The sequence below is a fragment of the Lepidochelys kempii genome, chromosome 7 (assembly GCF_965140265.1).
Source record: "Lepidochelys kempii isolate rLepKem1 chromosome 7, rLepKem1.hap2, whole genome shotgun sequence".
NCBI lineage: Eukaryota > Metazoa > Chordata > Testudines > Cheloniidae > Lepidochelys > Lepidochelys kempii.
In genome coordinates, this window is record NC_133262.1 from 6,122,040 (window position 1) to 6,139,945 (window position 17,906).

The 17,906-nt window shown below is 42.9% G+C and overlaps 1 protein-coding gene across 7 annotated transcripts in view; it reads right to left on the minus strand.

The window, feature by feature from the left end:
• ADAMTS9 (ADAM metallopeptidase with thrombospondin type 1 motif 9) overlaps positions 1-17,906 on the minus strand; it is a 135,655-nt gene that overhangs the window by 17,727 nt on the left and 100,022 nt on the right. For all 7 annotated transcript variants that reach the window (XM_073351003.1, XM_073351002.1, XM_073351004.1 and 4 more), the window contains 2 exons: positions 11,985-12,158; positions 2,773-2,943 (listed from right to left, as the gene is read on the minus strand). In XM_073351003.1, coding sequence (XP_073207104.1) covers positions 2,773-2,943; positions 11,985-12,158 — 345 coding nt within the window. The remainder of the gene's footprint in view (positions 1-2,772; positions 2,944-11,984; positions 12,159-17,906) is intronic.

A 17,906-nucleotide genomic window follows, 5' to 3' on the forward strand; every position in this document is an offset into this window, starting at 1 on the left:
CCTTGTGCGATGCGGTATTTCTCTTCACGAGTAAGGGCAGCAGCATGTGGTCCTCTGCGATCAGTAAAACACTGCTGTGAATCTGTGTTCTTCTACAGGATTTTCAGAAAAGGCTGGTGGGTGGGGGGGAGGTAAACACGTGCCCTGCACCACTGGAACGAAGATATGCTAGGAGGCTACAGAAGGAGGGACGATGTTTTGTCTGCAGTTAAAAAAAATAAGTAGCTTCCCCTTTATAGCCTATGAATTTAACAGCACCTGGGGTGAACACATTGTTGATCTGAGAGAGAGCATAGGCCTCGATTCTGCAAACTTGCACACACGCAACTTTATGCATGTGAGTAGCCCCACGGCAATGGCTAAATGTAAGCATGTGCATAAGTGTTCGCAGGATTGGACCCACAGTAGGTTACTGAAGCAGATATTTTGGTAGATCCTCTCATATTTGAAGGAACATTTTTCCAGAAAAAACATATGACGACTGAGGAATGCTGGGTCATAGGCTGGTCCTTCCAAAAATCTCTCTCTCTCTCTCTGTATTTCTCTCCCCTGTATTTTCGTGGGCTCCTCCCCACCCCACCTTTTAGTCTCTCTTTCTTTCTTTGCCTCTCTCTCTCTCTCATCTCTGCTCTGTCAGCAGCAGCCTTGTCAGGTTCGTCTGTTGCTCTTCAAGTGGAAAGTACTCCTTCACTTGACGCAGAAAGAAACAATCTGCGATTAGTCCATTTCCTTCTGCGGTGAGCTCTGGCTCCAAAGGGAAGTAGACAATTTTCCTTGGCATGTAGCCTCCTGCACATTTTAGGTGGCAAATCCTGCTCGCTTTCCTCACATGAGTAGCCCTTTGAGTGTCAGTGAGACTGCTAGGGTCAGGAAAGTGAGCAGGATTGGGCCCTCAAATGCTACGATATGCAAGATTAAGAGAAGTTTCAGAGTAACAGCCGTGTTAGTCTGTATTCACAAAAAGAAAAGGAGTACTTGTGGCACCTTAGAGACTAACCAATTTATTAGAGCATAAGCTTTCGTGAGCTACAGCTCACTTCATCAGATGCATATCGTGGAAACTGCAGCAGACTTCATATATACACAGAGAATATGAAACAATACCTCCTCCCACCCCACTGTCCTGCTGGTAATAGCTTATCTAAAGTGATCATCAGGTGGGCCATTTCCAGCACAAATCCAGGTTTTCTCACCCTCCACCCCCCCACACAAATTCACTCTCCTGCTGGTGATAGCCCATCCAAAGTGACAACTCTTTACACAATGTGCATGACAATCAAGTTGGGCTATTTCCTGCACAAATCCAGGTTTTCTCACATCCCCCCCACCCCCATACACACACAAACTCACTCTCCTGCTGGTAATAGCTCATCCAAACTGACCACTCTTCAAGTTTAAATCCAAGTTAAACCAGAACATCTGGGGGGGGGGGGGCTATCTTAAAGGTCGCTATCTTAAAACAAAAAAACTTCAAATCCAGACTCCAGCGAGAAACTGCTGAATTGGAATTCATTTGCAAATTGGATACTATTAATTTAGGCTTAAATAGAGACTGGGAGTGGCTAAGTCATTATGCAAGGTAGCCTGTTTCCTCTTGTTTTTTCCTACCCCCCCCCCCAGATGTTCTGGTTTAACTTGGATTTAAACTTGAAGAGTGGTCAGTTTGGATGAGCTATTACCAGCAGGAGAGTGAGTTTGTGTGTGTATGGGGGTGGGGGGGATGTGAGAAAACCTGGATTTGTGCAGGAAATAGCCCAACTTGATTGTCATGCACATTGTGTAAAGAGTTGTCACTTTGGATGGGCTATCACCAGCAGGAGAGTGAATTTGTGTGGGGGGGTGGAGGGTGAGAAAACCTGGATTTGTGCTGGAAATGGCCCACCTGATGATCACTTTAGATAAGCTATTACCAGCAGGACAGTGGGGTGGGAGGAGGTATTGTTTCATATTCTCTGTGTATATATGAAGTCTGCTGCAGTTTCCACGATATGCATCTGATGAAGTGAGCTGTAGCTCACGAAAGCTTATGCTCTAATAAATTGGTTAGTCTCTAAGGTGCCACAAGTACTCCTTTTCTTTTTAAGATTAAGAGAAGGATCTAGTAATTAAGCTGATCTTCAAAGGCCAGATTCTAGGCTGATGAAATCGGTGTAGCTCCACTGAATTCAATGGAGTTATAGAGATTCCCACCAGCTAAGGATCCATTTCTAGTGGAATTGTGCAAACAGGAGGCTGTGGTTGGACTGCGTTCACTTATGTTATATGTACTAAGGGAATAAAAACATATTTAATATACACTGTACGGTAAGTGGAATCCATGTGGGAATAAAAACGCTTCAAGTTATCAACCAGGACTGTACTGGAGACTGATCTTTACTTTTTAATATCCTCTCTTTTGTTCCTCTCTCCCACAGAGAAATGACATAGAAACAAATAAACTAATAATTAAAGTATCCAGCACCATGCTGCAGGCACTAATTACTGCTCCAGCCCATCAACCCGTTTCTTTTCTTGTGGGGAGGGGGCAAGGGGATGGTGCTCCTGTGTGGAAAGACTTGAGCTTTTTGGTCACATCCTCAGCTTAGTGCAAATCAGCATCGCTCCAGCCAAGTCAAAGGAACTCCATTGATTTGCTCCCGCTGAGGGTTTGGCTCTTGTTGTTCAGAGGGTACATTCAGACCCTGATCAGACTAACGATGTTGAGGCTCACAGCCCAATCAGCAGAACGACAGTCGCCACGGAGCGCTGCGGTAGAGTCCCTGCGGTGCTTACCTCGGACCATTCCCCCGTAATCCAGATGTACTCGCAAGGCGGTAAACTGCAGCTCTCCCTATCAGGGGGGCGCTTGCTGACATCACAATTCACGCTGTCCTCCTCCTGGTTATTCTGATTCACGCACACAACTTTCCGGTACCGGGACCCTTCCCCACACGTTTTCATGCACTGCCGATAAATGAGAGAGGTCAGCACAGGTGTCCCAGAACTTCATTTTAATACACATAGTGATGCAAAAACATTTCCCCAGTACAAATGATAAACTAATGGTACTTACGAATGCTGTTGCTTTCTATTATTAGTTACTTGTATTAGAGGTAGGGACTAGCAGCCACAGCTGAGGTCAAGGCCCCACTGTGCTAGGCACTGCACAAAGTCATAAAGAGAAAGAGCCCATGTCTTGACAAGCAAACAGCTACATAGTTGGGTTGCCAATTTTGGTTGGACATATTCCTGGAGATTTCACCACATGACATCTTTTTAATTAAATATTCATCTTTAATTCCTAGATACTCCAGGCCAATCCTGGAGGGTTGGCAATCCTACTACATAGGCAAGACAAAGGGTAGAAGGGGAAACAGAGGCACAAAGAGGTTGAATGACTTTCAAAAGGTCACGCAGCTAGTCAGTGAAAGAGCTGGGTATATAATATAGGTTTTTGGATTCCCAGTCCAGTGCCCTACCCACTCACTGGACCCTACCTGCCTTTATTGTCTTTCTAACTGCCTATTTTATAACAAATAAATGTAAAATATGTTTTTGCTTCCTTATTGGCCATCCTTATTTTGAGACTAGGAATTGTTCAGGGGCTGCTCGCAGCAAGAGTTGGCAAGAGTCAATAGGGCGGCACTGATTAGTTTTTAAATGCTGGTGGATCCAATTTGTCCTGGGCTACCGTGCGGAACCCCGAAGAAAGAATTAACTCCAGTGTGGGTTTATGTATTTAGATTTAGCCAACAATATACTGAGGCAGGTAAGGTAAGGTAAGAGGAGGCAGACAGAATGTGCACGGAAAAATTAGGGGGAAGATGAACCTGGGACTCTTGCTGATGGATTGGCTGGAGAATGCACATTTGAGGAGAGTTAGACATGTGACAAGAATGGGAGAAGAATGACCGGCAAAGGAAAGGGACTGCAATGGAAGATAGAGGATACAATGGAAAGACTCTGCCAAGAGAAGACGGAAGAGAAAAGGACTTGAACTCCAGGGCCTATAACCATAGGGATAGATTGACTTCTATATTTGGGGAGACAATTCTAGCCAGGCCAACGGGGCAGTGTGTGGGGGGACAAATTCTGCGCCTTCCTGAGACTTGCAGTTTGGGGGAGCAATGCTCCCCCATGGCCCTCCCCAAACTATGTGTATGCCTGTAACCTGTGCCATGAACCAGAAGGAGTGGCAAAGAATCCTGGGCACCTCCGACACCATGTAAACGGGAAAAGACGTTGAGAACTGAAGTGAAGTGGGATTTATGTATTTAGATTTATTAAAAGCATCTATCACCAATATTAAAAAATAAAAAATAATTTCTCCCCTACACAAAAGACAGGAGCCCAGAGAAGGACTCTGGAAGAAAGGTTACCCAATGATCGCTCATTTCAAACAATAAGCTAGTTACGTACGGTACACATCTGGCACCCTTTGCAACAATATTTCAGTGCTTCACAATCTTGAATATATTTATCCTCCCCACATCCTTCTGAGACAGGGCAGTGCTATCACCCCCATTTTACAGAAGGGGAACTGAGGCACAGATAGACTATGCAACTTGCTCAAAGTCTGTGGCAAAGCAAGGACTTGACCCCAGGTTCCCACTAGACAAGAGCCCTAACCTCTGGACCAGCCTTCCTCTTCTACCCTACAACCAGCCAACTCAACCCTTCCTGCAAGGCCCAAGATGTCCTTTGCAACACACCCCAAAGCTGAACAGACTTGGGCTTTGTTGGGCAAAAAGTAGGGGGAAGTGAGACATTCAGAGGGAAGGGAGCCTGTCAGTAGGCCCCTTTCTTTTAAACCTGAGGTCTGTCAGCTGAAGCAGCTCTCTCTCCCACAGCCTGGGCCCTAACCACAGAGAGTTTCATGGGTCAAAACCAACATTTTAGACTCCACTTAGAATCTGACTGGAAGCCGGTGCAGACCTTGGAGCATCAGCACAGAGCGTTCACTGTCTGCATCCGATGAAGTGAGCTGTAGCTCACGAAAGCTTATGCTCAAATAAATTGGTTAGTCTCTAAGGTGCCACAAGTCCTCCTTTTCTTTTCACTGTCTGATGGAGCAAGTAGTCTTCTGCGCTAATTTAGGTTTCCAAAAGACATGGAGGGGTTGCCCGCCTGGGGAGTGCACAGCAGCCATCTCGCCTCGAGGGGACACAGGTCTGGATCACTGTAGCAAGGCCCGCATTTCAAAGGGAAGGTCGCCCCTGATTTCCTAAGCACTGGTGAAGAAAAAGCAGCCGTACTGAGACTGCTTGGATTGTGGGAGGGTGACAGAGAGCAGAACGGGAGCTCTTCATCAGCCAAAACACGTTAGGCAAACAGGTCCTATGTACATGCTTTACCCACCTTTGGCTGGACTCTGAAAATACCTTGACCAACAGATGGAGAGGTTCACCACTGCTCCTGAAAAGGCCTTTCCAGACATGTTAAGGCCCAATCATTCAGCCCTCTCTGTGGCACTACTCCCGTGAGTAAGGACTGGAAGATCAAGCACCTAACTCAGCTTAAAGGTTAAAGTAAGGGGAAAGCACAGCTCCCCGGCCCATGCTGAAAGCAGGAGAGCTCCCCTGCTCAACTTGACTTGAGTAAAGCAGGCTCCCCTCTCTCCTTGACTGCTGCCTTGAGAGGTCCCCCTACCGCTTCAGTCTGGTTTAACCACCGTTGCTACAATGCACATTACTAAGAGCAGGATACTTCAGCCAAGCCCAACAAATGCTTTTTAAACCTTCTGCAGCCACAGGAGGCAAACGGGACTGGTCTCCTTGTCCTCTATTAGTGGAGAAACACTGCGCTAACAAGGCCGTGCTAAACTAGGGCATGGCTCCTTCCTGCACTCACACAAATAGGTTCTCTTCTCAAAGCGCATTCTACCGAAAGCACGGAAGGGTCAGAGTCATCGACAACAGAAAAGTCAAAATAAAAAATTATCAGGCGCTGCAAAGCTTTCAGCTACCTGGAGTCATTACCAGACCATTTCTTGAAAATTATCATTGGATATAATGTGCAGGAATTGTCTTCCTCGAAGCAAAGGACGTAATATCCAATCAGACTGCCCGCATGCGCGCACACACAAATCTACATGTGAAGTTACCTCGGGTTTCATCGGTTAGCTTCATCATTTGTACATCATTTTCAAGTTCTCTGAACCAGTCACGGCTTTCCTAGGACGAGTGAGCTCTACCGAGTACACCTAGGGCAGTGGTTCTCAAACTAGGGCCGCTGCTTGATCAAGGAAAGCCCCTGGCAGGCCGGGCCGGTTTGTTTACCTGCCGCATCCGCAGGTTCGGCCGATCGTGGCTCCCACTGGCCGCGGTTCGCCACTCCAGGCCAATGGGGGCTGCGGGAAGTGGCGCGGGCCGGGGGATATGCTGGCCGCCCTTCCCGCAGCCCCCATTGGCCTGGAGCCGCGAACCGTGGCCAGTGGGAGCCACGATCGGCCGAACCTGCAGATGCGGCAGGTAAACAAACCGGCCCGGCCTGCCAGGGGCTTTCCCTGCACAAGTGGCAACCCTAGTTTGAGAACCACTGCCCTAGGTGAAAGGCAGTACTACTAGAGCCTTGTGTTTTTAATTAGCTGTCAGAACCCAGACTGCAAATGATTTCTTGAGAAGGCTGAAATAAAACGTCAACAAGTAGAAGTGCTGTGGTTCGGAGCAGCATAGCCCTTTGGGTGCAGAGGGCTTGCAGGAAATGCAAGTTAAGGCTCAACATCAATAGTTAGTAAATAGCAATCATGCAAACCAGCAAACACCCCCGCTCAGCAGCATTTATTTTGGAGGAGTAATTTAGCAGCTCTTAGGCAAGAGTCAATATTAAAAACTCTGCAGCCTGGCAAAAAGACCCCACTGGCTACATGTGCTTTTTCAACCTTATTTACTCTCTTTAGGTCCCAAGAGTGGAAATTTCCCCTAGGTCTGAACTGAAATGTAGCACTCCTAAGGGGGACAGAATAATTTGCTTGACTGTGATTTCCCAGGAGAGCGAACCAGATGTGCTATATATTTGCCCTTCTCAGGTATCGCCTCATGGTATAAGTAGAGTACTCCTTTAAATTACATTTAAAAGTGGGTTACGGGATTCTCTAAGCACAGTCAACAGAAAGCATTAATTGTCACCTTTCCAATGCAGCATATACCTTAACCGAAGTGCTCCATTCTAATTAGGGAGTTTCCGCAGAAATCTGTGGCCCACCGGGTGATTTAACAGGGCCTGAGGCTCCCGGCCACCGCTACTGCAGCAGCAGCCCCCCAGGCCCCTTTAAATCGCCCGGGCCCCTGCGCAATTTTCCCCTTTGCCCCCCCACATCGGCAGGCCTGTCTCCCCTACATCAGAGGCCACCAACACCACAGAGCACCTGCCCACTCAACCCAGCAACCTCAGCATCCTCAGTGCTGCAAGAAGCTAGAAGAGTTAATTAATGACTATAACAAGAGATGGTTTCCAGGATGTTCCCTATGGCTTTTCATTGGCAAGACTAGAGTGGTGTTTTTAAAAAAAGGAAGACTAAACAATGCTTGACAAACCCCCTTTAAAAAATGAAATCAAAAAGTGAACGGTGCTGTAACGTTATTTTAGGTCATGCCATAAGTGTTAATTTGGGTTCACTGCATTCCTTGTTCACAGCATATTAAAGCAATCTGTGCCACAACCCTATGAATAACGTGCTTGCTGTATTTATAGCTGGCAAGGAGGTGATTTCGCTTTAACCATACATCTGACAAAATGAAAACTACTTCAAGAGAAGCAGTGACAAATTCAAAATGGGCAACATCCACAGCGGGTTTCAATTAGTGATTCTTCTTGGGCAAGGAGGGTTTTCTCTCCCCCCCTCTATCCCTAAAGCTTCCTTGGAATCCAATGTGTCACATGCTTGAGATCTCCAGAGTGCACACAGTCCGGTGGGGAGCCCTTTAAGAAACCAGTGTGAACATCCGCCTCCCACAAAAGTGGTGGGAAGAGGAGCGGGTCATTCTCTCCAGCTGCAAAAATGAGAGAGAGGACGCCAGGTTGGAGAAGTTCCTTTAAGGGCTAATTATGTTGTTTGGTAAGTACTAAAACGGCATGCTGGTCGGTGAACTACTTTGCTTCCTGCTTGCATATTCATTAGCTGAATGGGTTTAATGTCCTCTGTAGAAGAAAATGTGTTGTTTGGGACAGCAGCTTAGCCTTTTGCAAATTTCTTTCATGCTAACGCACTTCTGTCTGAGGCAAACAGCTCATAGTCTATTCTGTTCTGCCTCTGTTCCTTACCTCCTCAGCCTTGTAACCGCAGGGCCAGATCTTCAGCAGCTGTAAATTGGTGTAGCTCCGTTCAAGTCAATGGACTTATGTCACTTTACACCAGCTACAGATCTGATCCCCAACGTTTCTAGTAGTCTTGGAATCGTTCCTCAGCTGCCCCCACATATGACTAGAACATCATTACAGCTCTCAAACATTAGGATTATGGCACAGCTCATGGAACAAAGTTGGTTAAATTTGCCTGTAACATAGTCCATAAGGCCGAGTACCACAGGGCTGTGAGGTATATACAATAATCCGTTATACTCTTGGCGGCAATGAATGAGTGTACTGTACTGTACTGAATCAAGGATGAGCTAGTAGCTAAGGAACAAATAAAAGGGCAGAATGGAGCTGCTGCTTTAACCTTGCATCTTCTTGCTGCAGATGAAACATTCCACAGCCTTTGCAGGACTGAAATGCTTTTCGTTTCGTCTGTGAATTTTTTTTTTCTTATTTCTTGTATATAACCACAGCACAATAATAAAGAAAATGGGAGTTTTTGAGCACACCAATATTCTGAGCAGGTGAATATAGTAAACCGGCAGCGCTAGATTGTCCTTTGCATTCTGAATAGAAGGGACCAGTTTCTCATTTAAACTGAGGACCCCCTCTGGCAGCGTAAACAGGCCTTAAAGAATTTAGTCCTGCTTTAAGACCCTTTTGCATTGCAAAAGCACTGTAAAGGGGCCTTAGTGTGAATTAAAACCAGGCCCTAGATCACTTAATGATTATTCTGCTCTCCTTATGGGATGGAATCCACACCATTGCAGCCTTCATTACGAACCACAATGTACATAGACTCTGATCCTGCACCATTAAAGTCATTGGGAGCTTTGCCATTGATTTCAATAGGTCCTCAATGCGCCCCAAACCCTCACTGATATCAATAAGTGTTATGTGCCTGCAGCAGGAGGCAGAGCAAAAGGCACATTAAGCAGGTTGCCATTTGGACTGAAGAGGAGATTCATGAAAGGTCTGTTACACATGAGGATGCAAAGCAATTTCCTCACAAAAGCAGCAGAATACAACCCTGAACTTGAACCTCTCTGTGCTCAGAAATTTCTGTCAGCTGTTGCTTACTGTGAAATATCCAGCTCAAGGGTTCTCAATGAGTAGGGGATGGCATTTAAAAAAAACCCATAATTAAATATTGACAAATTTTAAAGTTGTTTCCATTGTGCAGTGTTTGAAACAGCCCTGCAATTTTCATTTTGCTAGAAATCACCAAAAATGTCTCCAATAAATGAAACATTTCAAACAAGTCAGCAGGTTGTCAGATTTTTTTTCAAAAATACGATTTTTTGGACAATCCAGCTGAAAAATTTCAAACAGTCCTACGCTCACCCTTTTTCATCTCCTGGTCTATTGTGTAATACAAGGATTCTTTTGGGAGCCAGGCCTCTCCCCTCCCATTCACCATTATACTACTTTGGGGTAACTACAGCAGAAAAGTAATGTTAGCAAGTTATGTGTTTTAACTGTGTTAGAATGTAACGTAGCAGCTGGAAATAAGGGGGAAGGGCTAGTACCATGTGACCAGTCAATTACCAATTGATTATGCCTTGAGACATAGGCCATTTTAGAACAAAATTGGCTCTGTGTTCTCATTTCTAGCGTAACTTTTGTGAACTGGGGTTTATAGACAACCATATTTATCTTCAGAAAATAATCTGGCATCATATTAAGCTTCCTACATTAATTGTCTTTGTGTCCTTCATTTTGGTTCATTAGAAGTCTAAATTCTGAATGCGGATGGCCTAAGAGGCATAAAAATCCTGCATTTAGATAATCAAATGGGCAACCTGAATATCCAAATGCAGGATTTAGACAGCTGAAAAGTGGAGCCTACATCTACTTGGAGGCTTTGGTAGACAGTAAGAATCCATAGCTTCCCTGCTGGCCTTGAACAGGCTTCTGGCTTCATCCTCGTTTGCCCTTGCTATATTCACGGGGTCCAGCAGGTATGTCATAATCTCTGTGATAACTATCAGGTTTCAGAGGAACAGCCGTGTTAGTCTGTATTCGCAAAAAGAAAAGGAGTACTTGTGGCACCTTAGAGACTAACCAATTTATTTGAGCATGAGCTTTCGTGAGCTACAGCTCACTTCATCAGATGTTTACCGTGGAAACTGCAGCAGACTTTATATACACACAGAAATCATGAAACAATACCTCCTCCCACCCCACTGTCCTGCTGGTAATAGCTTATCTAAAGTGATCAACAGGTGGGCCATTTCCAGCACAAATCCAGGTTTTCTCACCCTCCACCCCCCCACACAAATTCACTCTCCTGCTAGCACCAGCAGGAGAGTGAATTTGTGTGGGGGGGTGGAGGGTGAGAAAACCTGGATTTGTGCTGGAAATGGCCCACCTGTTGATCACTTTAGATAAGCTATTACCAGCAGGACAGTGGGGTGGGAGGAGGTATTGTTTCATGATTTCTGTGTGTATATAAAGTCTGCTGCAGTTTCCACGGTAAACATCTGATGAAGTGAGCTGTAGCTCACGAAAGCTCATGCTCAAATAAATTGGTTAGTCTCTAAGGTGCCACAAGTACTCCTTTTCTTTTTGTGATAACTATCATCATCCCACTTAGACACAGTTTAGTAGGTTTACCGCAAGTAACGCTGAAATTCTAACGATGCCTGATACCGTGTGTAACACCAACAAACCCTGGTCATCGGCGAGCCGGATAGAACCTGGGACCTCTGGAGCTTAGTGCATGAGCCTCTACTGCATGAGCTAAAAGCCATAAGCCTCTTAGCTAAGGCAGTAGAGCAGACTCATTAATCTCTCTCTAAGTGGTCTCGGTGGCACTCTATGGGACACAACACCACACCCAGGAGGGTATGGGTTACATGCGCACCAGTCACAGTAAGTGCAAGAACACAGTGCAAGAGATCTGAGTGCAGCTTGAACCTAGGTGTGTTTCAAAGATGCTGGACTGGTGGAATAAGGAGGAGAAATCTCATGTTGGATGGGGAGAGTTATCACGTTGGGGGGGGTGGGGTGGAGGGAGTTTGGACAAGTATCCCAAAGGCACATAGATGATGATGTAGTGTGGGAGGTTACTTTTTAAATGCACAGCTTCCACAGCTTCCTACAGCTCTGCAAATAGCGAAATTTAGCTCAATCAAACGTACTTACCAAGTTACTACTCCTACATGTGTACAGATGGCAGACTCGCGCCCAAAGGCAGCTAGTAATGAATGGGAAAAGTGGGGCGGAATCGGGTGCTGCGTCAGCAAAATGTGAAAAATACTGGCTTCGTGCAGGTCCTACCAAAACATTCTGCAGCATGCAAATATAAACCTGTACTATGCATCTTCCTATGCTCCACTGCTTTCTTTGGAACTTTCTAAAAAACTGGCCCAGTCTGCATACATCACTATGTAATTTATGCCAGACTTTCTTTTCTTTTCTTTTTTTGGCAATCTAAAGTTTTAAATTTAAATGCATGCACATACATACAGACGCAAACACACAAATACACCCTCCGTCTGTCTCAAGGCAAGCTCCAACCCTGTTTAGTGTAAACCCTGGCCATCTGACAACAATCTTTTGAACAAGCCAGCCATCTCCTAAGTCTCTCTGTAGTTCACACTTCACAGAACGAGTAATGTGATCCTGGTAAACGTCAGGAAGAAGGTCTTACTTTGGTATGCTTTGAATACCGCTGAAGCTGCCTGCTACGGGCCCTTTCTACTTACAGTTTGCCATTCCTCCATTTCCCAGCTGTAACTGGGACATTCAGCAATGTGGCATTCCTGTTCAGAGACTGGTCTTGTGAATTGGTAACAGTCCGTCTCCCTGGCTGGTTTCTGAGTGCCCAGGTGGCAATATACATTTCTCTGCTGAACTCCTCGTCCACAGGACACAGAGCACTAAAGAGGGACAAAAAAGAAGTAAGTTGCAGCTTTCCTTATTTTCCTTGTGAAACTCTTTGTTGCTGTAGTGAACCTCTCTGATTTCAGATGAGGAAGGGAGCTCTGCTTTGAGTTCTGCAAACACATTTAACACTCGTCTGAGTGAGCAAGCCATAGCACCTAGACATTTAAAACTCTGATTCTTTTTGATGCAGAAAATTCTTCTCCATGTAAGAAAACATTTTACAGAGAATCTGAACACATAGGGTGAAGTCCTGGCTCCAGTGAAGTCAATGGGAGTTTTGCCATTAACCTCAGCGGAGTCTGGTTTTCACCTATAAGATTTATACTGCAAAAATCTCTCAGGATAGCAGCATTGTTAAAAAAAAAAATCACAAGATGCTAGAGTCAGCAGGAATTGTATGTTACTCCTTGCACACTCAGTTCAATAGTTTAAATAAATAAATCACACTTTCCAGAAACATCGTTCAGGAGACTGATCAGCCTGTAATGTAAAGGAAGCGCGAATTATATAGCATAAGAACTGAAGCAATGAAGATTTGTAGGTACTCGACTTCTGGAATTGCTTTTAATTTACATATTCACCATAGCAAATGACTACATACCGCATATCCCCACAAACAGAACTATTTTTGTAAATTAGTTGCTTTACTTTCACACGTTAGCTTCATTATGGCATGAGCACGTTTTTATCCACTTCTAGTCATATACTATAAGCCTGATTTTAATAATGAGCAAAATACATTGTTTCCGATTTTTGAATATTGATGTCTACAGCTCACTGTTTTCAATAGCTTAATTTTTTTCCCATACAAAAATACTTTCTGCTAACATCCCACAATATATGATGATGAACTGATACTTAACTTCACTGCTGTATGGATTCTTTATTGTTAGGTCCTAATATATAGTTTGTAAATGTGGGACAAGATTAGTAAAGATTAGACAGAAGTGTGTATAAGAGAAATGGTTGAAATGTAGATATTATGATTAATGTTTTGTTGAATTAAAAATTAGTAGAAAAGACCTAATTAATATATGAGCTACTGAGAAAACAAGTTTATAATACCACGAAAGTAAGCCTTATTATGTAATGGAATTAAACAATTTATAATGTGCAAGGAATCCTCTTCCAAAATTTTAAAAAGTATTCTTCTGTAATGCAGCATTTCCTTTAGTATCTGAACACATCATAAAGCAAAGGAGACCAAATTCCCCCCGCCCCGACTGTGAACATTCTCCTGGTTATAAATATTTATGAAAGGCTGGTTTGTGTAACTTGGAAAAGTAGCACAATGCAGTTAGATTCCTATGATTGGTGATGCAAATACATCCCATATGCTGTAGTGGTTCTATTGTGATTAATAACACGGTTTATCTTAAACATTCCACAAGAGAGAGTGAGCTGAATAGTGGAAACACAGTCGGAGAAACACATCCACCCGGATGCTTAGTACATTTTTAAATAACTTTTGCCCAAGTTTATCACCTACAAAACACACATTTGCAAGAATGTTGTGATATTGACAGAAGGGGTTAAAGTTGCAGCTCTGTCCTAGAAGGGGCTAATCATGCATTTGATACTGAATTGAACAGGAAATTGTTATACAACATAGTGAGCTAAAAAGGACAGTGATGTCTTATTTTAGTAATGGAATTTATTGTATGTAAAGCTGTAATAACTGTATTCCAGTTTACTGTATGTAAACCTATAACACTCCCAAGGACCAGACAGGGGCTTTTAAGCCGTGGACACCAGACCCCAGGAAAAGATTTTGGCTAATTTAGGGGCTCACCTGGAATGAAATCCTGGCTCAATTGAAGTCAAGAGGAAAAACTCCTGCTTAATTCAGTGGAGCCAGGATCTCACCCCATTTGTGAGCTTAAGTCAGGAAAAATCATTTGGCGAGGAATTTTTTCATCAACTTGAAGGGGGGCAGGATTTCGCTCCTGAGATCCCTGCTGTACTGTACATGTTTATCCAGAACACAGCCAAAAAACACGAGGCTCCAAAACTACCACTTTGGCTTAATTGATAACAGAGGAGTAACTACTGCCGCTGTTAGAACATGAATATTGGATGGACACAATTTTTCTTACAAATCAGAGCGGTGTCATCTATGAGGTTCTGAAAACAAGGAAGTTGCCAGTTTATGGCCAAGAATTCTTTCAAAAGCGTTACCACACCTAGCATCCGGATCCAAAGGTGACTGAAGTCAATAGGAGTCATTCCACTGATTTCAGTCTGCTTTGGATCAAGCCCCTAATCAGTATGCAGCCTTCTCACTCTCTGTTTATAACGTTTACATATTTGTCAGAGTACAGGTAGGATTTTACAGCTGGATTCCTAATAATAGAATTAGACACTATTATAAATGCCCATTTAGACAGAGACTGCCCTACAGTATATTTTTTAACAGTGATCACTGTTTTACTTTATCAAACCAATTGACTCACCTCTGTTGATCTGAGAAGAGCAACTCTGATTTACACCTCCTGGATATCTGGCCCTAAAAGCATAATAAACCTGATACTACAGTCCTCCCCCTGTTCATGTAAGGATCAGGGCGGACTGTTACTATACTCATATATTTATCATCTATGTGGGACAGAACAAACCTGCCACTTTTTTCACCATAGACACGATGTAGTTTAGCACAAATTCTCCACTGTCTACAGAGAAACACAACAGTAAAAATGGAACATATTAACTCATGTTACAAGTTTATCACCGAGAAAAATATAGGGCCAGGTTTCAACCTGAAATCTACCTAAATAGACAGACAATTTTCAGACTACAGAATAAGTATTGTTATTTTTACTGCTTAAAAGATAATGGTGCTGATTTACACTTAGGAGACATAAGCCATAGACATATCTGGCATAAGCTGTCATAGAATCATAGAATATCAGGGCTGGAAGGGACCTCAGGAGGTCATCTAGTCCAACCCCCTGCTCAAAGCAGGACCAATCCCCAATTTTTGGCCCAGATCCCTAAATGGCCCCCTCAAGGATTGAACTCACAACCCTGGGTTTAGCAGGCGAATGCTCAAACCACGGAGCTATCCCTCCCCCACGTCTCACGGCATTTTCTCAGTTAAAAACACAAGTCCATTCATTACTTGAAGAGACAAACCTTTTCATATGAATGCATAAATTAAAAAATGTTTTGCTCTAGGAAGGAGGATTTATAATTATCTAGAAAAGAATTGCCCAGAAATTAAATACAAGCCAGTCCAGATAATAGAAAACATACAGGACTGGAGTACTCTCTTGCACTTTGTGCTGGTTAGTATTCATTATTAATCATTCACGTACTGTTCCTAAAAGGAAAAGGAAACAGCCACGGGCACACACAACACAAACACAACACAACACACTGTGGGCGTGTGGTGACAAAGAAAATGTATGTGTATTTTAAAACTCTGTCTTACATCTCACACAGTCTATTGCTGGTTTACCCGCTACGGAAAGAGACAATTTCATGGTAATGTAGCACCGTTCTTATTTTTACAGTTGTTAAGATCTACGAAACAACTCAATGCTTCTTTGGTGGTATCCAAACTGTTCATAGCTAAGATTTCAAACAGCACATAGCCCATTTCACCCATGGTGTGGAAGGATCGCACCAGCTCTCTCCTCTCACTTTAACATGGAGTGGGAATGGTGCCCAGGCCTTGAACTGGCCTGCTACTAAATGTCACTCTCCTTGAAAAAGGCGTATATAGCTGGCTGTAGTTTTGCCCGTATTTGTATTAATTGAGGACCTTATCCTGCAGTTCTAAGTGAGGCCAAACTCCCCCTGGTTGTCAAACCCAGTGAAGCCAGTGAGCCATCTGCATATGCACTCCAGATACTTTCCTGCCACCGTGCCTGGGGCTGTATCCTGTATCTCTAAGGTCCTGCTCCAAAACCCATTGAAATCAACAACTGAACTGACCTCAGTAGGCACTGGATCCAGAGTGTGATTGTTAATTTCTTCTGTTTTAGAATCCAGACACATTAGAATTGTGTTAAGTGTTACAGAGCGCACAGCTTTACTTTTTGCTGTCTAGTTCAGAAATCAATTTCCTAACTCATTCTAACCATTCTAGTGACATCTTGGAGCCCAAATAGAGAGCTGATGTTTCAAAAACTCTGGCCCCGGGCTTCAGTTGGTGTAAATCATTACAGCTGCACAGGCATCAATGAAGCTACACTGATTTACACCAGTGTGGGATCTGGCCAAGCTGACTTCAGTTGACCAGTTATGCTTTTATTTGTTATTTAGCAGGCTTCAGGATTTATCATACAGAGAAAGCATTTTAATCGCTGTTGTTCAGCAGTTTATAAACAAATCACGTGTATACTTCCAAAAGTATTTAGCATAAAAGGCACTTCTAGAAGTGTGGCATGCATGCCACTATGGCATGACATTATTCAAGACTTCTACCTGTTCCAGTTTTATTACATCAAACGTAGACAAACTCCTCCAATTTACTACTTGATGACTGGCTCTGTGTTACACACAGAATATAAGGAAACAGTATCATAAGGTTGTTATTTTTAAATGATCTATTTTGCTGTTATAGGATGCATTTTCATCTTTGCTTTCATAGCTAATTTTTAGGGCCAGATCCTCAGCTGGTCACACTGGCAATGCTCTCTAGTATATAAAGAATACAAATATTCTTTAATTGCCTCGTCATAACAGATTACTTTAGGCCATAAATCACCTCATAGTCTCATTAAGCTGAGCTTCTTTCTCAAATTGTATGAAACTGAATCCTATCATGCAGTAGAATGTTTTGAATTTTAAAACATTTATCTTTATCAATTAAAATTAGCATGTTTTTAAGCAATCAACCGACCATTGTGTTGGTATGTTGACTTTTATTAGCTGCAAAAATTGCTTTCAGGAGCAGTCACTTTAAATAAAGTGCAGATCTGATATGATGAGACATTTTAATGGTCATGTGAGTCTTTATTCTTGTAGGTTCTTGGACAAAATTAAGGCCACAGTACCGCAAACAATAAGGCACTTTGCTTAACTTTAAATCTGGGAGGAGACCCATTGAGTTCAATAGGGCTGCTCAGATGCTTAACATTAACTACTTGTGTATTTTTTTTGGAGGATCAGGGCCTAAACAACTAAACGTGTATGATGAATATATGATTACCCTATTCTTCAAGAAAGAAATACAAATATTGTACAGCACATATTCTATTTATTCTAAGAGGAGAATAAAAAATCCAAGTCTGAAAATAATGATGGATTTAATGCTTTTTAAATTTAATATTTGACATTTGATGAACACATCTGTACATGCATCTGTGTAGACAAATATTAATATTAGTACATACATTTTTATGTTTTATCTTTTAGGAAAGGATGCATATAGCAAGAATCTTAGGGTTTCATATAGAAAGCAAAGAAAGATTGTGAATGTCCAAGTTAAAAATGTCCCAAGTTAAAAATTCATTTACTTATGGATCTTCAATAATTTGACTGATTAGCACATCATTCAGGTCCATGTGAAATGGAGATTCAGAGGTAAATATAAATCTGATGAAATAGGTTAAAGGTGCAATTTGGTGTGATGGAAAATATTAAATTTTAGTTTCAAAAACCAAACTCCACTCTCAGTGTTAGAGAGAAAAGGATGAGAAAAGCAAACTGATATTTTTCATGCCTGAAATATTTCTCAAGAGTTTAATATGGGGAAAGCAATGTAACTAAAGAACCAAAATGTCTGAAAGTTATGC